Source organism: Scophthalmus maximus, chromosome 11 (assembly GCF_022379125.1).
Source record: "Scophthalmus maximus strain ysfricsl-2021 chromosome 11, ASM2237912v1, whole genome shotgun sequence".
Classification (NCBI taxonomy): Eukaryota; Metazoa; Chordata; class Actinopteri; order Pleuronectiformes; family Scophthalmidae; genus Scophthalmus; species Scophthalmus maximus.
In genome coordinates, this window is record NC_061525.1 from 14935792 (window position 1) to 14961272 (window position 25481).

Genomic DNA, 25481 nt, shown 5'->3' on the forward strand with positions numbered 1-25481 from the left:
AACTGGCACCAGGGATATGACCCCAGATGACCCAGGAGGAGAGGCAGAGAACCCTTAAGGCAGCTTTTCACTTGACAAATACTGGATCCAGATAAAACATAATAATCATATTTTCTTGGGAGATAAGTGTTTGCCTATTGTATATTTATCTTTTATTGACCCCAAACTTTATTTATCGAAGTCGACAGACAGTCCTAACAGAGGATTGTTCTCTCACATGCTCATGTTGTGTTCTGCTTTATAAGAATTAAACACTTTCAAATATCTGACTGGCTCTGGGTTGAAATAGCACTTTGTTACACTAGGCTTCAAGCTCAAATATACATTCATTTTATTAATGTACTACAGACTTTGTGAAACTGGCACAATAGTTTTGTGGGAAGATGTGGCCCATAGCTTCTTTGGTCTGCATATTGACTAAGAAATGTCTGGCATCAGAGACACAATCTGCAATACTATACATCGCTAGTTCTTCCTCCTCCTGTCTTTGAAATCTTTGCCCGAGAGACATTCTGAGTTATTACAGATGTTGAGGATTTTCGTGTTAGCTGACATTATGAAATGAAAATATTTTCAGTGCTTTGTTATCTTATATTTGCCGACTACCAAAATTTTACCACCATCACCTTAGCATATTAAATCCTGTATCCCCTATGGAAAAACTAAAAAATAAACTTAATTCCCTTTGAAGTAAGACCCGAAAAACACCGTTCTATGCAAACACCAAAACCGTTCTATGTTGCATTTAGAACAATGGCTGTGTACACCAAACCGAAGTTAGCACATGTTAATCAAACATTGAAGGCTGCTCTCTGGAATGACATTACTACATAATGTGTAAATGGAAACAGCCTCCAGGGGCCTGTGGTTTGTGAAAACATGGTATGAAGAAGTGGGCAAACAGGTGCACTCTGCAGTTTCTCATCTACACAGAGGAAATCTTAAACCTTGTAAAAACCTTTTTCATGAGGTAGCTCTTAAATGGTGAACCGTTGTCATAGAGCGCCTTTATCCTAATTCTGTTTATTGTTGCAGGGGTCAAAGATCAATTTGAAGTATAATCTTGTCAACAAAAGCACATGTTTGCATTTCAAGACATTCAACTGAACTTTGGAAGGTGAAGCTTAAATGTGGGAGGATAATGTTAATGTAGGCAAAAAAGGGCAAATTGTTAAACTTCACAGATTATCTCCCAGGCATATGTTTTGCCTGCAATGCAAACTTTTTTATGCATATTGCGCATGATGTAATGAACAGTCAACCTCCAACATTGCCTGCCGACCGCAAGTTTCTAAATCGACTCTTGCAAAAGTAATGAATCTGAGAATAGTTTTTATCTACTTAGTGGTTGTTTCCACTCGATTGGCTCTTTTTGGCAAGACAGGAAGCCCAGTCCAGACTCTGATGTAATTTCTCTTATTGAGTCTGCTCCAGACACAATGCCAACACTGTTTCAGCAGGTCTACGGTTCTGACTTCAGACTTCACCCTCTCCAACTGCGTTGTGATAAGACCTAACAGGAGCCAAGAATCACATAAAGCAGGTTTGTGTTCATGTGACATTGGAGCTAGATCGGTTGGAATTCAGTGCTTTAGAAGTTTGGCCACACAACAAGCCACTGACTTCCTTTCATCAGGGCAAAGAGAGGTCACCACCCAGCAGATGTTAGACTTGTTTTGTCTGCCTTCGCCTTTTTGTCTCGTAGGTGTTGGATTTTCTCAGCCCTATAAGGTTGCAACACACCAGTCTAAATAATATCAATGGCAAAAAAAATTTAAACACCCCGAATCCTAGTCATGCAATTGTTTCATCATGTTCTGCTACGGATTTGCTCAGCGATATGGGAGTCAGTGGAAGCCAATGGAGCCAAAGCCAATTCTTGAATTTCATTTAGAGGAATGGCTGAGAATAAACAGTACAAGTCATTAAATGGTCCTTGTCTCTGCCAAAGGTGGTGGAATAACATGCTCTTACTGAGTTTGGGGAAAACACACCCTTTGTTGTGGCTTCTGAAGTGTATTTTCAGCACCTTGTGTGTGTTGATTTTGTTAAGTCCTAAATCTGCTGCCAATTTTAACAATTTCTTTCATAATTTAGCTAGCTCACTTCATACCGTCCATGCCACTGCTAATGGTGCAGTTCATACTTCTCAAACTGTTGGAAAAGATTACAAACAGTGCAAACACACCAAAATGTCTGTAATTACTCCTATCTACTGTTGTTTGCCATCCCCTACTTTGTGCAAGTGTTTGTTTTTTTTAGATCTCTGACAAAAGGAAACTTTGGGGCCAGCTGGTTATCACACTCTGCAGGCCAAGCTGGTGTGAGTCCATGCGGGTCAATGGAGACCATAGACAAAATTATAAGTAGTAAATAGTTGTAAATAAGATGGATGACGTGTTCTCCTCTTCCTCCTGTTGTGCAAAAATGAAGGTGAAATATCCTGGTTACGTGGGCCACCATCTTGAGCTTTTGACATCATTTGCAGCCAGAGTCTGCACAGTAGTGATCGTGGTTTGGAACTGTGACATCGAGGTCCCGCAGATACGTGGGCTTGACCAATCAGCTGTCAAACATGATGATATAGCATCAAATAACCTAATTAAGCAAGTTACTGGAAAAATTTACACATGGACATAGTTAAGTGGGAAATGAACCTCCTAAACTGACAGAAACAATCTTTAAGAAAATTTTATTTAACGTGTACTTTTTTTTACCTTGCTTTATGACCCATTCTTCAGTCAGCCACCAGGGGGCGATCAAGGTGATTTGGCTTCACTTTTGGGGACCCATCATATCACCCATTTTTATATTCAGTCCATGGTGGAGACACATGCTGGACAAGGCACAGGTGACGGTGTGTGAACATACTGACTTATAAGTCTGGAAGTCTATGAATTTACCTGCCATATGCCTGCATGACTTCACATGACTGTAATATACGTTTTTAAGATGGAGAAGTTCATGAGGGAGCAGGATATGCCCCACACACACACACACACACCAAGCCATTGTTGCACTACGCCGCCTTTTAAGGGGAAAAAACAAAGCGAGAAAATGCTTTAGGTCCCTTCCAACAGGAATCTCTCTGTGTCAGATAAAAAGCCTTAATTGAATGGAGGAGGAAGTTTAGGAAGTGTAAGTCCAGTAGACCCAGCGTCTCTTCGCTCCTCACTACTGTAGAACAATATTTATGTTCCTACAGAGGTGGTAGATCTCTGCTTCAGAGGGCGTCAGCGTCCACTGCATGTCACTGCTCTGCTCTGCATGCCACTGCTTCAAAAAATGTATGTCCAATCCATGTTTTCTGCATCATTTCCTGTCTGCTTATTAACAACACAGGTTTTCATTCTTTATGTGCACAAAATCATCCTGCTGTGGACAAAGTCACAGGACTGCCCATGGTTAGGTCCAAGGTTGTCACTGACAACAACTGTGCTGGACATGGTCACATAAGTCCAGGGTTTTGTTTACAGGCTCGATGGATATGATTATGTAAATGAGTGATTTGATGGAAAATCTCACTTAATCTCACAAAAGTGCTGTGAGATTAACACATATGGCGGGGTTTGTTCTTTGATGTAATGCATTTATCAGCATGTACAGTAGTTTATCACGATTAGCATCAGTAAGACCATTTTAAATGTAATTTATATTAATTTGAGCTGGTTATTGTAATCACGGGTCTGACAGGCAGCAGACAGACATTTTGATATGTCAATTTTAGAGATGCACAGGGACAACAGAGAAACATTCACAGTAGCTGGACTCCATCCAGCTGCTTATACTGAATGTTGTATCACTGTCAAGGTTTACTAGGACATTTACATAGAACAACGTTGTTAATGTAATTTGTAAGACGTGCTTGTCAAGATGCCTGCTGTGTTAAATGCCATATGCATATACAGTACTGTGCATGTCACACAGATGTTTAGCACAGTCCAGCTGTTTCCAGTCATAGACAGCAGGTGGCACTGCCCTCCCTCCTCTATCTGCCCCCATGGGGGTCAGTGGCAATGCTGCATCCTCTGCAGGAAGTAAAGGAATTCTGTACTAATATGACCCCACATAACACACACAGTTGCAGTTGGTAGATCAGATCATCTCCTCCCCGGTTTGTTGGCTGGGTCTTGTACATTTTTTAATTCCAGTGTTTGTTGGCTGCTGTTGCTCTTATCAAGGAATTCATTGCAGCTTGCTGGTTACGACCCAGACGACCCGAACAATGTAAACAGGCACAAAGAAACATTTTAATTAGGACCGGCAATGTGATCCTCACAGCACCGTAGACTGTCATGTCTGCTTTGTCATACTGTGTGATGTCTTCATGTGCTTTTGCCTGTGCAGGCCAACACATAAGTAAATTAGAGCATGTGTGTTCGAGTGCAATAAAAAAAAAAGAAGATTGTATATTTAAATCCCTCTCGCCTTGGGCACAGTCAGCCCTTTCAGGCCGGCCATGATCCTCACCCATCATCATGATAATGTCCAGCCTCCCTAAACACCATCTTTTCTTATACAGGAAGTAAAGTCTCCTGTCTGTTAGTCTGGATTTTCATTCTGCCTCCTCTCACTCAAGCCGTGTCAGTGCATGTGTTGAATGTGGGTTTAAGTGCGATTTGCCTGCTGTGTGGTTTGTTAGACGGGCATGTCTGTTGACCCGATACTATTTGTGTTTCTCTCTGTCTACTACTTATGGTAGTTATTACTGTTGTAGAGGTTGGCACACGTGCAGTGGGAGCTATTAAGACTGGGATCATGTTACGTTTCGTTCTTCCTCTCAAAGGCAGAAAATGAATTCTCAGCTGAATTCTGTTTTTGCTCAGCCTCCCTTCTCGCTCATGTACAACTGAAACGCTGACGATTAGATCCCAGCAAAGCAACGACAGAAGCTGAGCTTTTCAATCCAGACCTCTGTAGATCTTTGTGTCACAGACACACTGAGCCCCGTTCACTTCTGTGCAGAACTCAAAGCAATCACGACTTAATCACAAAATCCTCAGTCCTTGAGAATGAATGAATCTTATAAGACTAGCAAAGCACAGAGATCCACGAAGATTAATGGAGAAGCTTTGTGCTGTGGCCCACTTAAGTGTGTGTGTGTGTGTGTGTGTGTGTGTGTGTGTGTGTGTGTGTGTGTGTGTGTGTGTGTGTGTGTGTGTGTGTGTGTGTGTGTGTGTGTGTGTGTGTGTGTGTGTGTGTGTGTGTGTGTGTGTGTGTGTGTGTGTGTGTGTGTGTGTGTGTGTGTGTGCGTGTGTGAGACAGAGATAGTGTGTACCAGACAAAAAGATTATTTGTAGCATATAGGCCACAAGTCACTTCTACTCAACACACACACACACACACACACACACACACACAGACTCTTCTTGTGCCACTCTAGCCCTGGTACTGCCAGCTGGGAGGTCTGTGGATGCGTCAGCCACTGTGAGAAGTTTATGATGAGAAGCACTTGTTGTTGTTGTTGTTGTTGTCGTCCTTGTCCTCAGACCGCATTTCTTTGAATTTCAGTTTTTGCGTTAGTGACAATGACTTTGTTACTGTGCGTGCGAGGATTTGTGTTTAGATGTCGCACGTGTGGCTTTAAGAAATAGGGCACAAGAGGCTTGTAGCAAGGACAGATGTTGTCGAGCTCCCTACGGAGCAGCACCTCTTCTCGAGTCAGGACGGCTCTGCACACACAAGCTGCTGCTGCTGCTGCTCGTTTGCATATCAGCTGCCGACTGGCCCAAAGTCAAGAGCAGGGCGGAGCTATGACAGTGCTCCAGATGCAGAGTGGCAACGCTCGAACGTGTACCTGTTAAAAAGAAGATGTTTCCAGACCAAGTGTGGGGAGGGGTGGCATGTGTAGAAAAAAAAATCTGAATGCCGTCTGATTGGCGAGGCAGGGCAAATAGGCGCGCTTGTCTAATGCGAGGGTGCTGTGAAGCTAAAGAAGTGACACTGAGACTGAGAAGCTTTCCCGGGGCCTTTTCACTGCTTTCTGTCTCTTAACTCTGCTGCCTGGTGAAACCTGAGGAATACAGCCGGTGGTGAAGGGATAGCATGGCGGCACATTCAGAAATGAGCATAGATGCAGAGGTATGTGCTTGTTTCCTTCTGGCTGACTCTACAGTTAAGACTGTGCGCGTGTCTGTGTGTGCGTCTGTATGCGTGTGTGAGAAAGAGAGAGAGACTCTCACTCTCTATTTTTCCCATACCTTCCAACACTGTCATCTGTGGTGCACGTTTCCTCTGCATGAATTTGAATATCTGTTTTCCACATGGTTGTTGAAGACACTGGTTTTTCTGAGCGTTTCGCTGCTGTCAGATTGTAAGATGTTAAAACACACATGTATTGATCAGGTGTGATAGCGTAATGCATCGACAGTTATGGTGAGAGTCTGCCTCTGATGATGGAGCACATTGCTTCACACACAGGAATATATTCAGGGTTGAGATGTGCCATCTTTATGTTTTAACCTCCTTTGACTTCCTTTGCAAGACTTATTTGGGGACCAATGTCTGGGCAGATGGTTCTGTTTTTCTATCCCCATTACAATCAGCTTTAACTGACTGTTTAACTGTCTGTTTCTGCTTTAAATGTATTGTGTTTTATTTACCTTTTTGAATTATCGAATTAGGTGTTAATTTGCGTGAGGTAGCTGGGTGAATGTGTGGTAGTGGTGGGCGTGGGGCTTTGGCTATTTCTGTCTCTCTCTCTCTCTTACTGAGCCAGCTTCACACAGAGCCCCGCTATGACTATCAAAACAACCCCAGCATTCACACAGAGTGCACATGGCTCACTTCACCACCTGCTCCTGGCCTCGCCACAAGGGGAAACCTCACTGGTATTCAGCCTGTGCATTCCACAACATTCACTTTCAAAGGGAGAATAAGCAGAGTGCTGTTTCAAGAGTAGATGACCACATTTAATTTCATGCTTTTTCTTGGAAGAATGTCTGGAATTCAAGAGGCGCTTTAGTATCAAAGTAAATGCAACCCCACAGTGTGCACCATCTCCCGCACTCTGCCAGCATGCACTGGAGTAAGCATTCCTGCCAATGCGGGTGAAGTCTGCCAAGCAAATATTATTCAGGATTCATTGAACAATAGCATAGTAATTATTGCAGCTGGATTATAAACGACTCAGTCGACTGCATTTCCTCTGGAGCTAAAATCTTTTCATCACAGAAGGTCAATTACAGCGTGTTGTATAGTTTCTTTATGACTTCTGACTGCATCTGATTGCATTTCCCATGTCATATACAGAGAGTATTTGAAGGGGGCTTTCCTCCTGAGAGCCCTGTTTCATGCAAAAAAATATCCATCCATCATCAGCACTGTGGCAGCCAAACCCACTACCACGGGCCAACAGTAACAAAGCGGCGTAGTCAAACACACAACTTGTATATGTTGATTTGGTTTTCATGTCCTTCGATTGTTTCTCGGGGTTTGTTTGGGTCCTTTTGAAAAATATGACTCGGATACACTTGAGTGGTACCTTTTCTTACGGTGGTCTCTTTGAAAAGCTTTGAATGAAAGACTGCAAGTTCAAGGATATGGTTTGTTTTTGTTATGGTGCAGAAACCTACTATTTGCCTTTGAGACTGCTCATTAAATTTCATTAAAATGATTGGATCCATCGGTCTGGACTGTATATGCAATAAACGGCGCTGTGGTCTACCGATGCTTGAGCCCCACTTTGCTTATTTCACATGACAAACAGGACATTCCAGGCCAACATCTCCTGAGAGGAGATCTTAGATTGTGCCGAAGCCTTGGGTCAGCGTACAAGTCTGTTCAAAGGCATCAACACAACACAAGTGCATTTTTATCAGCGTAGCAGGATGCCAAAGAAGCAGCTGTTGACAAAGTAAGACATGTTGTCATTACCAAAGGCTTAATGTTCCTGTCCGCATACCTTTGTTTAATTTCCCCCGTCTATGAAGAAACTGTGAAAGAATTGAAAGAGGAAGTCTTGAGTTGTTCCATTGTGCATGAAGGCTTTTTTTGCCCCAAAGTTTTGCGAGGCATTTCCCGTCATGCCACGTTGGACATGAACCAGCCACATTGTGATTTCACCTGGTCTGAGGATCATTCTGTTTTATCACTCACAAACTCTGCATGGCATCACTGGTGATATGTTACTGACCAGTTATGGAAATTGTAATTGGTTCAGGTCTCAGCTGAGACTCTTTCCAGTGGGAGACTTTGTGTGGTGGCCTCATGAAAATGTGTGAATATGAGCCCGTTAGGTTTCACTCTGGTTAATGGAATTACGTTTCACATCTTCTGATTAATATTTCAGAATGGGGGGACATTTCTGTAAATCTTACACAAAGTGAGGTCACAGTGCTATGTAATGAATAAGGTCAGGGTGATTGGATGCTCTTTCCAAATGTTACCTGATGGTTTTTCATATATATATTTTTAAAGGAATAATGAAGGGATCTGTTACACGGTAGCTTCTCTGTCTAGTAAATCATATGTTTGATGAGTATAGTGATTTATCTGCTCGACATACAACAGGTCTCTGTTGACTGGTGTCTGGAAGTTGTCATGCTGTCTGACTGAAACAGACTGACATATGAGAAATACCTGCGAGACCAGTGAGACTTGTGAGAGGGAGTTTTGGCTGATCTCAGTTTAACCCCAGGCAGGGAAAAGAGAATTATTTGCCAATATTCAAACATCCTTATGTCAATTCCACATTATTCTATGTTTTGGTCATAACCCTTTGGCATATTATGTATGAGGTATAGTGATCAGTGTCCATCAGCACCAAAAGCATTTAGTCAGCAGACAAAATGCTGTTGTTTTTTTTAATGAAAATTTAGAATTATGTTTATCATGTGCCTTTTGATATTTCTGGTTTCATTATTTTTGTTTTGTTTTCCCGCATAGAAATGTTTATTATTCTTTTGATTCCAACTTTTGCCTGGCAAATATTTCTCTCTTCTCTCTGGCTCTCCCAACTCCCACCCACACCTCAATCAGGAGCTGGCCACAATCACTCCTGTGATGGCTCCAGATGATCTGCTCTTTCAGGTTTTGTGGTTGCCGGGCGGATATGTGATCTCAGACTTCCACCTGGATCACAGTGGATCTTTGGAAAACTAGAGTTAAGGGAGTGACGGAAAAGAGCAAATTCAATTGGATTGAATTCCAGCAAATTATCAAGTAATGCTTCCTCTGTGTGACAGCAGAAACTCAGCTCAGATCTGGTCTTGTGGAAACAGTTGCATGTGGAAAAGGCACACGCAGTAAATACTGATCAAATCTCTCCTCTTTGTTGAATGTATATAACTGAAGTGTAAAAATTCTTTCGGATCCCTTTTTATCCCTGAAGCAGGGAAGACAAATGTCAAACCCAGTTTCCTGCTTCACACAGCTGTGAGCCAGGAACACCAAGCTGCTCTGATTGGACGTTCATAGACAGACAGACATATATACTAGTGCAATAGTGCACAGTGCAAAGATGCTGGAATAAGGATAATATGGATAATAAACAGAATACCTTATATGCACGAGGTAGAATATAAGGATTTAATGAAAAGTCAATGGAGTGAGTGAATCGTAAAATTCACTTCCAGAACCGGAGCCACTCTTACTGGGCGGTCACTGTTGAGTTCAATATCTGCTGCGCTTTTTTATTTATTGTGTCACTCCGAAGTCTTTTGTTCCATTCAGGATCCTGTAGAATGATGACTCTGGTTTTCCAGTGATCTGATTGGTCAGTAGTCGGACCGGTGACTGGCTTTCATCTCTTCTCTGGAAGTTAACCTGCTCTGGAGCTGGTTAGCCGTTCACCATATGTTACCATGGTGATTTAACACCGGTAAGAAGAGAATGAGCTTTGCAGGACGAAAAACCCAGAATTAGACCTGCAGTTACCTCGATAACAGCAAATCCTGCTTCGTAGTTCAGGCCTCTGATCTTGAGGTGTGTTCATCTCTCCTTATGGGTTTTCTTCCAGCTGACTCCAACCGATTAAATATTGACCTCAAGAGTTGCAGCAATTCGTTGATTAGTCAGTCAACGTAAAAAAATTGATTGTGAACTATTTTGATAATCAAATGAACATTTTTAGCAACGATGAACAACTTTTCCTGGTTTCAGCCTCTAGTAAAGTGAAGTAAAAAACTTTTGATTTTGTTCTGTTTGTCAAAACAAGTAAATTGAACAGACTAGAGCTGCAACAGTTAATCAATTAATCGATTAGTAATCGATTACTAAATTAATCTACTATTATCAAACTATTTTGATAATCGATTAATCGGTTCAAGTAGTTTTTATGAGAAAAAGGGCAAAATTCTCAGCTTCTTAAATGTGAATATTTTTTGGGTTTCTTTGCTCGTCTGTGACAGTAAACTAAATATCTCTGGTGTATGGACAAAACAAAACATCATCTTGAGGTTTGGGAAACACAAGCAACATTTTTCACAATTTTACGACATTGTATGGACCAAACAACTAATCGATTAAACAAGAAAATAATCGACAGATTAATCGATCGTTAGTTGCAGCCCTAGAAAGGACTTTACATTGGTCTGTTGGAATTAAATTTTACTATAATCAGCTGTTATGTAGACAAAACAATTAATCAATCACATAAATAATCAACAGAAAAATCTATATTTGCAGCTCTAATAAAGGGTAAATTTATGTATTTTTGGCCACCTGAGCCGCCAGACAGGCATATTAAAGAAAATCAGATAGGGCTTCCTTTGTTGTAATAATATGCCTTAAAGCCTTCTCATCATAAACTGTTTTTTTTCCAAAATCTTAATTATAGAGGATAATCACATCATGACATCATTACTTTAAAGACATGTGTAACCAGATAGTGTGTCTGGCCTTAGAGAAGAAAACTGTGACCCGACTCTAAAGCTAAGGTCACGATCAGGAATGTCTAGGAAAACGGGTGAACTCCTGAATTCGCTGAAAGGCTAGGACTCCCTCCATAAGAAAGTAAGAGTTTTGTAAACGTGAGTTTACATCGTCCTCACAAAAAGTAAAGGAGGAGAAATGTTGAAGGACTGGCAACGTGTGTGTGTGTAGAGTAGAGTAGTTCTGGAGCAACATGCTGCATACATTTGCATATGAATGAGGAACTCTGCTTAATGCTTAATGTGGTACGTGAAGACAAATATGCTATGAATAAATAGTCCATAATTTATTCATTAATTTGCGAACTAATTAGTGAACTCGTTAGTGTCTCAGGTTGTGTTTAATACATCACAATTTGTGATTATGATGGGGAGTTGAACAGCTCATGTGGCTCATCTTACAGTTTGGTGCGTACACAGGTTCCTTGACAGTTTGTTGCCACCTTTAATATTTGCTTTGTTGAAGTGAGCATCACCCTGCTGACACCGAACCAAGAGAACCACGGATGTGAAATGTGAAAAAGTGTGTCTACAGCTCTGCAGCTCAAAGTGGTTAAAGTTAGCCTGAACTCTGAGTGCGGTTCGGTGTATGTTCGTGAGCGGTGACATGTACTGTAGCTCGTCAATGCTTCTGAACAGTTCCCCCTGGGCACTGAGCGGCTCGATGGGGAAGAAGGTCGCTGTGTCCTCTGGGACAGAGGCATATAAAAGCTGGAGCCTCTGGTCTCTGCTGCCTGTTGCCTCCTGGACAGGGCATGAGGAGCAGTGTACGCAGACTAGGCAAGACGAAGAGACTTGACGTGCTGGTGAAAGGTTCCACAGGTGAGGCCCTGCAGGGACGCATGGTGAACGTGTTTTTGTGTTGTAACTTTTACGATTATCTAAGCTGAGGAAGTATTGGCTTGTGCATTAATGTTTCTGTAATAGTGTGAATTTTGATTTTGAACAATAGGCTACTACAACGTATATTGTTGTCGAAAGTGAATTTCATGCACCAAAATTTTAAAGGAGGATAAACGTTCTTTCTGCATTTCTGCTCCAAAGTTGTCAGAGATGTTTGCGATCGACCATCTCTTCTATGTAGGTCACAGGATCCACCATGTGGGACATTGATCTCTGGATCTTTGGTTGTGGCACATGAAAAGCAGGTCACGGATTTCCTAAACTATCAATTTCTTCCCTGAAGCTCTAAATAACAACATAATTAAAACATGGATGGGGGACATGGAAAACCATAGGGGGTTACAGAATTTTTTTTTTTTGTACACAAGTTTCTAAGAGAAACGCTTTTTTTTTAGTCTGGTTGAGCAGTGATGAAAGGTTATTAAACTTGCATCAGGCTTCAAGTAGTTTCCAGTGGGGATGAACATGTAAGGGCATAAAACAGTCTGTGATTTCTGAGTGGAGAGTGGTTTTAGAGATAAGTGAAATATTTTTTTTTTTTACTTTTGCATTTGAATTTTCATGAAAATTTTAATGATTCTCTGCATTATGTAACTGCAGCGGGGACAGATCGTCTTATCTGATGTCCCTGGCTGGAGTGGTGTAGGGCTGCAACTAACGATTATTTTCATTTTCGATTACTGTCGATTATTTTCTCGATTATTCGATTTGTTGTTTGGTCCATAAAATCCACACACCAAAGATATTTAGTTAACTGTTATAGAGGAGCAAAGAAACCAGAAAATATTCACATTTAAGAGGCTGATTTTTGACACATCATAAAAACTTCTTGAACCGATTAATTGATTATCAAAATAGTTTAGTAGTCGATTACTAATCGATTGACTGTTGGAGGTGTAGAGTAGTGCATATGATGATGGGGCCAGAAACACGAATGAGGACACTATTAGAGGAATTAATACTATTAGGCAGCAACTGCCCTCAAAATGTCATTATGCCGTTATGCATCGGTCAATCCTGCAAGCAGTTGTCGTGTCTGCTCTGCAATCATACCATTTCCTGTGATAAATGGTATGTTGTGTTATATGTCATTACTTTGCTTTTAATAATTTTTAATTTTTTTTTCCTTTCATCTTCCTTCTTGTCTTCATCTGACATGCCTGAACACATTCACGGCTCATGAACCTCATGCACCTAATTTCTTCGTGGCGGCCTTTCTGGGGGTCCTTCTCTTACCTTTCCTTACATTCGTACACCGTTCCACTCGCGTTCCCCCCTTCCGGTTGGAGATTGCAGAGTGCACTTTTGCCCCAGTTGCAATGGAGGACAGTGACCAAGAGGCTCACTCTTCACCAGACGAGCAAGACTCCTGCTCCTCCCCTCCCTCCCCTGAGCACAGCAGGGAACATGATCATGAAGTTGAACAGGTACTGGGGACGTCCCCCAAAAACTACTCAAGTCTCCACTTTATTCCCATCTAAGTCTTAGTATTTGGTAGATTTTGGTTCGAACAAGAAGAACAGACAAAATCTTTACCTGTTGAGCCTTTTAGGGTTTTTCCATCAGACCAATAGATGTATATTGGGGCTTCATGTGATCTATCCAAGAAAGCCATTTTACTCGTACCCTTCAGTTAATGTATAGTGCATAATCATAACATGAGTCCAGAGTCAGTGTGGCCCTGCAGCTGAATTCTAAATGGCCTCATTGCTTTCTGAGGGTCACTGCATTATTTATCTTTGTGCTTGAATTGCAGTCTGCACAGTAGCTTACACATCATCTTACAGGAAAAGCGTTTACTTTTTTATCTTCTTAAATTGTGAAATGGTCAGAAATTGTAGGAAAGATTGAGGGTAAAGTACACTCTGCTTCTGGAAATGTACAATTTAATTTGTACATTTAATTTCGGCCCATTCTATGTTCATTTTACTGACATTTTGTCAGACCTTTTCTTTGACTATGTTATCAAAATCCCAATCTACCTGCCTATTTGCAATAAATATTCAACATTTGCCTTATTAAAGACAGTCATATCTTTTTGAATTTATTAACAATCAGTTTCTAAAGGTGTGCTTTTTCTTTTGCCTATCTCACATTCCCTTCTCTTCTACATTAACAATTTCATTAACCTCTTTCCTCTTTGCCTCCACCCTCTTTTGTTTTCCACCTGTTCCTCTGCACCGCCTCATCCACTCCCTCCAACTGTGACGTCTCTCTAGCATTCAAGCTGTTCAGATGACTCAGAGGTAGAGAACATAATGCAAGACCCTCGCCACCAAGGAGGGCACGACCACAGCCAAGACCACAGCCACAACCATAGCCTTGACCAAAGCCACAACCAAAGCCACGACCATAGCCTTGACCACAGGCACGACCACAGCCACGACCATAGCCTTGACCACAGCCACGACCACAGCCACAACCATAGCCTTGACCACAGCCACGACCATAGCCTTGACCACAGCCACGACCATAGCCTTGACCATAGCCTTGACCACGGCCACGACCACAGCCAAGACCACAGCCATGACCACAGCCATGACCACAGCCAAGACCACAGTCACGACCACAGCCAAGACCACAGCTTTGACCACAGCCACGACCACAGCCTTGACCACAGCCACGACCACAGCCAAGACCACAGCCATGACCACAGCCATGACCACAGCCAAGACCACAGTCACGACCACAGCCAAGACCACAGCTTTGACCACAGCCAAGACCACAGCCATGACCACAGCAAATACCACAGCCGTGACCACAAACCCCGGAAACCCCACAAGAGCCCTGAGCCTCATGATGCTGACAGGGAGGCTGAGGTTAAGGATCAACACCACCCCCACGCCCCATCTAATTTGCGCCCCCATGTGGCGCATAGGGCACAGGCGGATTCAGGTTCAGACTCCAGTTTGCAGCAGGGCAGAAAGGTGGATTTTGAGTTGCCAGCCCCCGTCAGTCCCACCAGGCCCAAGAGCCCCTGGGCTCGGTTTGACCCCTACTGCCACAATGAGGTAAAGAGGCCGCCTGGCCAGGAAACCCAGAAAGGACAAATGAGTTGTGTGTGGTTTAGTTCTGCTTTCAAGGCAATGTTTCTTTGTGCTGAGATGTGATGAACAGTTCGTCTTCAGACTGACTGAAGAAGTTCATAGGATGTGACAGAGCTTGTGCAAGATTTTATGAAGTCTAAAATGATGTTGCTTTACAGATAACAAGGTTGATTTGTGCTTATTTTCGTTTGATGGAACGGGATGAGTTTGATGCTCTGAGATGCTTTATGCTTGTTGTGTTGACTTTATTTACGTGTCAACATACTTTTGGGAAAGTTGGTGTACTGTGAATGGGACAATCAGATTGTTGCAGTGGTTGATTAAAGTGTTCATATATTGTAACATCTACATGGTGATGAGAGCTTTTCTTTGAGCATGTTTGTCTGCATTTTTAGGACCACGGCAAGGATTATGTTGGTTTTGCGACACTGCCAAACCAGGTGCATCGCAAGTCGGTCAAGAAGGGATTTGACTTCACGCTCATGGTGGCAGGTAAATCCTTTGACCTTGAGCCTTCAACTTTGAAGAGAACGCCAATCACACAGTCTTGACATCAGTCTTTTTGTCTTTGTTGTTCTTTGTTTGAAGGGGAGTCTGGCCTGGGAAAGTCCACTCTGGTCAACAGTCTGTTTCTCACAGATCTGTACAAAGATAGGAAGCTGCTCAATGCTGAAGGTGAGGAAGCTGCATCTTTTGTTTTATATATATATATATATATATATATATTTATTTTTTTCCCCCTGCTTTTTATATGTCATTACTGATATTAAAAACAGAGGTCTGTTTGTATCCCTCCTCCAGAGCGAATCACACAAACTGTAGAAATCACCAAACACACAGTGGATATCGAGGAGAAAGGTGTCAAACTTAAGCTCACCATTGTGGACACGCCCGGGTTCGGGGACGCTGTGAACAACACTGAATGGTACACATGAAACATCTTTACTGAATGAGATGGCGTCAGTCTGAATTAACCTCTGAATCTTCAGCGTTCAGCTGGATAACCTCCTTTGAGCTCCACTGTGGTGAAATGGTCATGTGCGTTTGTGCAGCTGTTGCCTCAGTGACTGAATGGCCCTGTGTGTGTGTGTGTGTGTGTGTGTGTGTGTGTGTGTGTGTGTGTGTGTGTGTGTGTGTGTGTGTGTGTGTGTGCAGTCGGTTTAATTGGCTGTGCACGGCCTGCGTGTGTGCACTACAATATGCATGGGACAAAAGGCGGGCCTGATTGATTAGCGCCTGTGTGTTTTCTGCCGTAGCTGGAAGTCGGTGGCCGACTACATCGACCAGCAGTTCGAGCAGTACTTCAGGGACGAGAGTGGCCTCAACCGCAAGAACATCCAGGACAACCGCGTACACTGCTGCCTCTATTTCATCTCACCCTTTGGTCATGGGTACGAAAAACCCGCATTGCTCCTCGGGGGATTAGTTTCTCCACCCTCTGTTTTAATCTGGCAACATTCACCCCCTTTACTGCAGTATGAAATATTCTGTTTTAGTTTATGTATCATAATCTCCCTACACGCACAGCTGCCTGAGTATTTAAGATGTATTGAACATTTCTAGTATCTACTAGTAATACATTCAGCCCCATGAATAGTTAATTCACCCGAAAAAGCCTGCTCAGAGTTGAAGCAGTGCTCTGCTGCCTCCAGGTGAATGCACAGTGCTTTTGCTATTTGTTTGTGCAGAGTGCTGATGTGGTGGTATTCTGTTCCACATTACTGTGCTCATTAAGGAACTAATGTACCACAAACCTCCAGTAATGCTGCAGTGCATTTTGGAGAAAATGCTCCCCCTGCTGATGAGCTTCAGGCAATACCCAATCAGATGCCACACAGAGAGGTCACGTAAAGAGCAAACCTCTGATCACCACTGATTGATCGTCCAACACACAGGAAACATTGCGTCAATGCCTGAAAATGGATGTTGACATACAATAAGAAATCAGGTCAAATCAGGCCTCAAATCGAACATGTATATTGACACTGAATCTCCGTTCCGATGAAGCAGATGTCCCGTGTCCATCGGCATTTATAGAAATATAAATATTTTATACGAGCGTTATTCTTTTACATTGTGAGAGAGTATTGGGTTCCAGCATGTTTGTGTTGTATCTTTCTTGTGCTTGTGTTCTAGCCTTCGACCTTTGGATGTGGAGTTTATGAAAGCTCTGCACGAGAAGGTTAACATCGTCCCTGTTTTGGCGAAAGCCGACACACTCACCCCGAGTGAGATCGAGAAAAAGAAAATCAAGGCAAGCCGGAAGATCTCAATCAGTAAAACTGTTCATCCTTACATGTTGTTTTATCCCATAAGTGAAACTGAAATGACACAACAGACGTGTGTTTCTTCACGAAGAAGATATTCACATGTATCATCGCCGTTATCTCACTATTGTTTCCCTGCAGATGAGAGAAGAGATTGAGCTGTGTGGTATCAAGATATACCAGTTCCCCGACTGTGACTCTGATGAGGACGAGGAATTTAAGCAGCAGGACCTCGCGCTAAAGGTGAGAGTCTATTTGTGTCGGCTCATTCCTCCATCTAAAATCTGAGGACAGAGGTCACACTTTGCGGACATGGATTTGTAAACTTTTGCAATCTAGGGGGGGAAATACACAGCATCAGCTAAAAATATGTGAAAACAGAATGCTCACATGTATCATACAGTAAACATAAAATAGTACCAATATCAAGTATAAAAAATGTAAAAATATATATATTTATTTTTGCAGGATTTTACACTCAAAAGTCTTTAATTGTCCTTATCACATCAAAGATGATGTGAAGTGATGTTGAAATAAAAATGCAAACCATAGAATACATGGTAATCAGTCCACGGCTGACTCCTTTCTTCTCACATGCGAGGACACTCGCTGCAGCACTTTATCCCTCTGCTTCTGCCCTTGAGTGGCTTCTGGTGGTGATTTAAAATGGGAAGGAAAGGTAGAAGAGGTGAAACAAATTAATGGGAAGGTTTCATAAATGAAGCAAGTCAACGTTAAATGTTTGGGTTAAAAACTATGAATTATTGTTCGAAATGAGATAACAAAAAGAGCTTTTAGGGAGAAAAGGACAAAGCCAGTGAAGAGGCAAGTGGGGGGAAAAAAAAAAGAATAGCCATAACACGTCTGCACTGCACCACTCAGTGCTGCACTGATCCCTACTCACCAACTCGTCCACACCCTCCACTGCCAGATATTTTCTTAACAAATGTGTTGATCTTTTGACCCTTTCTATTCTCCCCCCTCAAGGAGAGCATTCCCTTTGCAGTAATTGGCAGCAACATTGTGGTGGAGGCCAAAGGGAAGAAGGTGCGGGGCCGTCAGTATCCCTGGGGCATCGTAGAAGGTAGACCCTGCTCTCCAAGACAATCACAAATTAAAGTTTGATTTCTAGTAACGGCATGTATTAAAAAAAAAAAAATCATCACGATCATATTGTAAGTCTTTTAGGTTTGCTGCATATGTTTTGTAAAGCTGCTAGTGACGATGACGCCGCATGTTTGTTCAATGATCTTGTTGCCTTGAATGCTGAATATATTGTTGAAGCCGACCTTCTCACTGTGCTTTGCAGTGGAGAACGCGGCACACTGTGATTTTGTGAAGCTGAGGAACATGCTCGTTCGCACACACATGCAAGATCTCAAGGACGTGACCCGGGAGACCCACTACGAGAACTACAGGGCCCAGTGCATCCAGAGCATGACCCGCATGGTCGTGAAGGAGCGCAACCGCAAGTATGCTCACGCTGAAGCAGAGCGCGCACACACACACACACACACACACACACACACACAGACACACTCCTTCTTTTGGTGGATTTCACATTCAGATTTAAAGTGGAGAGGAATTAAATATTTGACATCAACAGGAGTTAGATGGAAATGAGACGTTATGTTTTTTTGTAGAGAAGGTAGATAATTAAACAATTTGTTTATTTCCTGAATTCATTGCCTTTGGGTACATGAAAAGCGCTTTATAAATCAAATATATTATTATTATTATTATTGCTATTTTTTTCTCATATCTACTGGTGTAAGGTTTATCCTGCACTATGTTTATCCTCAAAGGAAAACGGTTATCTGGAATGTTTGCTATGAACGTGTTAATAAAGCTCAGTGTTTCCCTTAGGATGGAGCAGCGGAGGTGAAGCGCGTGTGCAGATTTTTTTATTTTATTTTTGTGAGCTGTACTCCTACTACAGTTACCTTTCTAGGAGAAAAAAATTAAACAGAATGAGAATAGAATGGAATGAACTAATGATTTATTTCTCGTATTGTACACGGTACATTGTTGAACACTGAACAGCACTATGGGACTAACATATAGCATGTCAAATGAAAAAGGAACAACTGGATATATAGTAGTAGAGGGAGTTGTGGGATGGTTCACTGTAGCTGCAAACAACAATAACAATTTAACAATAAAGTAACACATTTTTAATTTGATATTATATATATATATAATTTTGTACATTTCAAAAGTTAAATACATCAATCTTATGAACTTGGATACCAATCTAGGAGGCTATATCTATGAAGAACTTTATACTCTTTGTGTGCTGTGGTAAGAATTTAATCATAAACACATAGGTTGAATGGATATGAATGATGATCACCACGATTAACGGGGGAAGTAAGCGATTCTACAGCAATAAACGTTTTGTAAAAATAAGCAAATATTTCCTTAAAGTTTGCTAGATGTCGGTTCTGCATGCCAAAAGAAAATCTGTGTTTTTCGGCTCAGCCCTGGCTCCTTAAATCGAGAAGAGGATAATGGTGCAGCGCAGTAAAATCACATCAACAACAAAGACAGAAACAAGCTTTCTCCAAAATCCCTAACTGCCCCTTTAATATCCTTACCACCTGTGTGTCATGTGGACAATGATGACCCCCACCCATATACCATCACAAAAAAGGGGGGAAAGTAACCTTCTTTTGAAAGTATAATTCTTTGCATAAAAAACAATAACAGCACAGAACAATTAACTGTACAATGAACATAATTAGTGAACCCGATTCCTGGAGGAATTTTGAGTAAAAGAAATTTCTATAAAATTATGAATAAATTATTTCCTTAGGATATTTCAATGTATCAAATGATTTTTTTTCCCCTAAATTACCATAATTCTGTCTGTATTATGATTTTCATTTAATTTCCACTATCATACCTATGTTTGTGTTTTTCAAAGAATATATATAGGGCCATATTCTTGCTAATTAGAGTCAGTCTGTCATGTCTCGAGAACGGGAGCCGGCCCGAGCCTATGTGAGGCAGAGTTTTGATTTGATACATTATACCAATGTCAGCCTTTTAATGCTTCTATGGTTTTGGTTACCTTAAAAGCAGCAAACTCACAATAGTGGTCTATTGTTAATAAGACAGACACATTAGACTCGTTGAGACTCTTACGTCTGTCTTCCTGTTCAAAACTACCTCAATATTCCACTATCTCCTGAGAATCTGCCTCCTGGCTCGTTCATGACGTCACCGTAGGAAATCTCAGGGCCAACTTTGTTGTAAATACGAATCAGTGCAGGTCCACTCAGTCGCCGTTGAAGATCTCGAGTAGTTTTTGTTCAGTTTGAGCTTTGAGAAGCTCCGTTCTGCAGATACAACAGTCACAGGGAGAGTGCAGTCTATCCGGAGAGCTACCCAAAGATCTCATTTAAAGAGAGGTAAGAGAGAAACCAGAAGCCAAACTGCTTTGACATTTTAAATCCATGATGAATGCATGTAGGAGAAACACTGATTCAGCAGCTGATTACACATCACAGTGCCCAAGGCCGATCTATACAGAGTTGTCCCATGAGATGCGTGTGTGTACAGATCATGGTGAGTTTGCGATGATTGTGATCAGAGCAGTTTTAACCTTGAAAATCGAAGACACTGATGCCACTAATGTTTTATCACTCTCTAAACAGATTCACTTCAGTGAAATTATGAGTCTTGAGGATTTTTTACCTTTCACAGATAATGTCCTAACTGCCCGAACTAGCTCCACCTACAGCATCATAGCTCCGCCTGCGTTGAACATTGTGGATGTAACTTCATATTAACATGAAAAGTAGAATTAGCCTCTTAAGACAAATGTGAAGTATTGATTGATGAACTTCTCTACAACTTGCCTCCCTCTGCAGTAAACTAACCAGGGAGAGCGGCACAGACTTCCCCATCCCCGTGGTGCCCGGAGCGGGGGATAGCGAGACAGAAAAGCTCATCCGAGAGAAAGACGAGGAGGTACGGCACGCAGACCACGAACTGGAGTCACACGACCACACGTCTGAACGCGGCCCTGACCGCCACAAGCACTCAGGCGCTCAGGCCGAGCCAGAGACACACTCAGATCACTTAGCAGATGAAGCTCTCTGAGTGTGTTCAGCTCACAGAGTTTGATTAAATATATAATGTTTGTATTGAAGCACACTCGGGTCATGTTTTCTGAAGCTGACAATGAGCAGCCTCGAAAACATGAATTGGTGTAAATACACATTCGAATCTCTCCACGCCCCCTGTCCCCACAAGTCCGCTGGACCCTTGAACTAGAAAACTAGAGTTTACCACAGGCACCTGAATCATAATGACTTCTACTGTATATGTGCTGCGCCCTCTAGTGGCGATGCCCATACACCTACATCCAGGAAACTTCTCATTTTGAGCAACACTGATGTAGGAATCCCTCAATATGTTGCTTTATACTCACCATAAAATGAGACCTTTACCCAGGGAGCAGGAGCCAGAACATGTGTTAATCCCTGGAGGTTATAATAAATAGCATGTTAGCTAACATTTTCAACTTTAGTCAATTTTTTTTTTTAGCCCTAGACCTAAGCCTGTGCTTAATAAAACGTATTCCATGGCTGATTCAACACTGTCAGTACAGTGCTAAGGTTAAAGTGTTGTTAGAATTCAACAGGTATTTTCAGTAGCCAGCAATTTATATTCAAATAAATTTAAAAAATGAAAATTGTACGTAATATTATTAGAAGGGCTTGTTGTTAGAGGAAATATTATTAGTTTTAGTATTATTCCTTTTAGGTTCCTAGTTTTGATTATTTGCATACACCGTGAGCCCAGTCCCTGATTTCTTTTCATAACTGAAGGTAAACCAAGCGAGCATTCATCATTTCACAGGGTGTGAAATTAGTGTTCATTCATTTCAAGTTCTTTCCTTTTCCCCCACTAAATTTATTTATTTTGTCAAATAAAGAGATCATTTGTCCCTAGTTGTTTCTTTTTTATTTATTTATTTATGTTAAAGTCTGGTTAAAAATGACAATCGTAACATTGTACCATATCAATCCGTGTTGAAACTTTGGATATAGTTGTTATTGTCAGCTCGCATACTGTACTACACAAAGTACAATTCCAGCGTAGCACAAACAATACAACACAACTGCTAACAACTCAGATTAAAAAGCAGCAAATGATTGTTACTAAACTTCTGCAAGTTCTATTATAAATCAGATGATGAAAACAAAACAGAAAAATCAGAACCAGCTAACTGATTTATCCTGACACACCGCGTATGTAATAATAATTAACTATTCTGTAGGTGAAGAGGAGTCGTGGTTCCCCGCTGTTTTTCAGCAGAGGTCACGTGATCTAGACAGAACAGATTCATCTCCCGAGTGTTATTGATTTGTTGTCTTTGCAGTCATGTGTAAATAATTAGTTTGTACACAAAGGCTGCAGAGCCTGTTGACACACTTACCAAACATGTAAATCGTGGATGTGTCACGTGAAACTGTAGCACTAACACTTTGTCTCATCTCTCCTTTCAGCTGCGGCGAATGCAGGAGATGCTGCTGAGGATCCAGGATCAGATGCACACTCAGAAAGATGCTTATTAACACAGGACACCGGTCGTACCATGTTTGTCTATTTCTTTCACTGGGATTTAAACAAAAAACAAAAACAAGGAGACCTTTATTCCTCCCTAGAACATTGACGTCCCCACGTGACCACCCGAACACCGCTCGGTGTCATCAGCAGCGCATCACACATGGATCAGGGACCTGCAAGGAGGTCGTAAAATGGTCTGACATTTGCAGCTTAACAACTCTCTTTGTCCACTCCAGAATATCTAACATGCACCTGCACAAGCTGCAAAACACTCCGCCCTCCTCCACTCTACTGTCTTCTGTTCTGTCAATAAGTATAAAAAAAGGTTTGCCGGGTCTGATATTTGTTTGAATAAATCAGTCAAGTTGAGGGTTCGTTCACATATCTGAACTTTATTTAGCCACATGATCACAGGGTTTTTGTCTTATTTTTATACATTTTTTTGAGGTTTTTCATTAGGTTTACATCATCAAGTACTGGTGACCTGCTCAGATTTTTATAAGCACGCTTTTCTTGTGCAAGTGTTTTATTTTTACGAGTCGTATAGTTCATAATGCATATATGCTGTCATAATTTAATTGTCTATAATACACTCATAATCATTTTTCTACTGTTTTTTCATCTCTTACTGTATGCGTTCCGAGTTTTTTGAACTACACCCTACAGCACTGCTTGACATTACGTATGGATGACTGTTTTATTTTGAGGGTTCCTATTGGTTGATTTGGTCAAATCTTTATATTATGATTGTTTCATTCCTCACCGTCAGCAAGTCTTAACTCACATACGGATCAGGGGTCAGGGGTTGGATAAGATAAGACAAGACCCTAATGTTGCATCAGGTGAGCGTCTCAAGGTGAAGGGGTTGCATCCGGGGCCATGCAGTGTTTTTATTTTTGCATGTGTTTTGTGAAGGTTACTCAGATTGCAGATCAATGTGGTGATCATAGGGTTATTTATGGGCAAGGAAAATATGTACTGACGTGGGAAATTATTGACAAGATGTCTGCAAATAATGTCTGCAAGGGGAACTGGAACGTGTGCTAACTTTATCTTATAACCAAAACCAACAATGAAAAACTTCATTGTTCTAAATTCGCCTTTTCAAAGTGTGACTTTTGTTTTGTATGGACACAAAGAATATTGTTTTCAGAATAACTTATCAAAGACAAGAGTAATGGAAATCAGACGACTCCGCCGTGTTGCGTGAGTGTGACCTTTGTTTAAAAAAGAAATGGAGAAAAAAAGAAATGCATTCCTTGAGCTTCTCTTTCATTTTTCTTAATTCATTTCTTTTATATTTGACTTCTGTTATTCTACATTTGGAATATTTATGTAATAAATGTATAAATGAAATGCATTTGAAGAGGGCAATATGTACAAATTCTAATATTGCAATAAAATATGAACATAATTGACTGTCTGCATCACCACCTTACCGACAATTTCACTAGACTAATGATATTTAGAGGAATCCATTCTTCACTTACCATGTTTCCTGTGCCACAAGCTGCCTCACAGCCCCAAAACACTACATTTCAACCCCGATGCTTAAAAGTTGTACTGAACTAGCAGAGATCCCCAAAAAAATTGCTCATGCTAAATTTTTTGTTCGATTTTTTTCTTTTTTAAGTTCATGAAATAAAAAGTAACATTAACAGTTGCAGTTAACTGTCTGTCTGCTGCCGTTTGTTAAAAACCTTTCACTTAAAGAATCAACTATATGTTATTCACCCCGCACATACAACTGTATTCGCTGCATATTTTCCAGTCAAATTACAACTTTCTTGTTAATGGAGTTCTGACCTGAAGGCAGCTGATCAGAGGCCCCGCCCCCTCAGGTGTGTAACAAACGGCTACTAGCTAACTAGCTCGTGCGACGCTGTATCGTGAGAAGCACGTTGGCGCTAAAGGCTTCTGACGTGGACATGGTTAACTATCTTTCACGGCCAAGGAACAAGTCTGGGAAGATACATGTGCAAGAAAAACTGTAAGTCAAAATTCGTATCCTTTATTCTTGTCTTGTTAATACCTCTCGCTGAAATAACTGTCGTAAAATGTTAAATAAATAACACTAGTAAGACTGCGGTATTCTAGGAAGCTTCTGCTAAACTTAGCTTCTGATTAACGGGAAAACAGAAGCTGGTGGAATTGTGAAATTTGCCAAGGAAGTTTCCTAAATCTTGAAGTAGGCCCGGAAGTATTAGATCGGCAGCCACGATGAGAGCTGTTTGGATTCTCTAAAGGAGCTTCGGTGTTTCCTGTCCTCTCTCCTTCAGCGTAGGACACACTGGACTGTCCTAAACGAAAGGAAAGGAGACATAGACGCCCCACAATTCATTGCGGCAGCGATGTTTCACGTGAGAAGTAGAAGTAGATGAAGTAGAAGAGTATGAATATGACCCAAAAAGATGCACGTCATCACGTAAGTTACCGTTACATATGAATCATTTACATCTGATGTCACACGGTGGTAAAACACTGAGACATGCTGATGGAGGCTGAGGTCGAGGTGTCCTTCCTATCTACTGTAACGTGACCTCAGTGGAAAACGTCAAGAGGTCAAGGAAAGGTGTAAAGGAGGACCGATGGGAATTAGGAAAAGCCGACAGCGCAGCTCAGACAATTGGACTTTCACTACACTACGTCATCACGCGACGCCGGATGTTGTTGACGTGCGTCTGTCGTGGTGAAACTACACATTTACCAAGATGAACTACAAAAGACGCAGCGGCTCCATCAGCATGTTTCAGTGTCCGTGCATGGCGCATCACGGTATAGATCGCTGCCGCAATGAATTGTGGGGCGTTCAT

General features: G+C 41.6%; 1 protein-coding gene across 3 annotated transcripts in view; it reads left to right on the forward strand.

Annotated features, from left to right (window-relative positions):
- The window catches only part of sept4b (septin 4b), a 42154-nt gene extending 18072 nt beyond the window's left edge, over nt 1-24082 (forward strand). Inside the window, exons 1-11 of one of the 3 annotated variants that reach the window (XM_035621794.2) lie at nt 5923-6081; nt 15217-15313; nt 15410-15496; nt 15623-15746; nt 16078-16212; nt 16958-17075; nt 17230-17331; nt 18076-18172; nt 18398-18560; nt 20964-21063; nt 22608-24082. In XM_035621794.2, the coding sequence (XP_035477687.1) occupies nt 6046-6081; nt 15217-15313; nt 15410-15496; nt 15623-15746; nt 16078-16212; nt 16958-17075; nt 17230-17331; nt 18076-18172; nt 18398-18560; nt 20964-21063; nt 22608-22676 (1128 nt within the window). In that variant the 5' untranslated portion in view covers nt 5923-6045 and the 3' untranslated portion in view covers nt 22677-24082. Of the gene's footprint in view, nt 1-5922; nt 6082-15216; nt 15314-15409; nt 15497-15622; nt 15747-16077; nt 16213-16957; nt 17076-17229; nt 17332-18075; nt 18173-18397; nt 18561-18954; nt 19071-20963; nt 21064-22607 lie in introns of those variants that run through there. The other 2 variants (XM_035621793.2, XM_047335719.1) reach the window with 2 other exon arrangements.
- The last annotated feature ends 1399 nt before the right edge of the window (nt 24083-25481 follow it).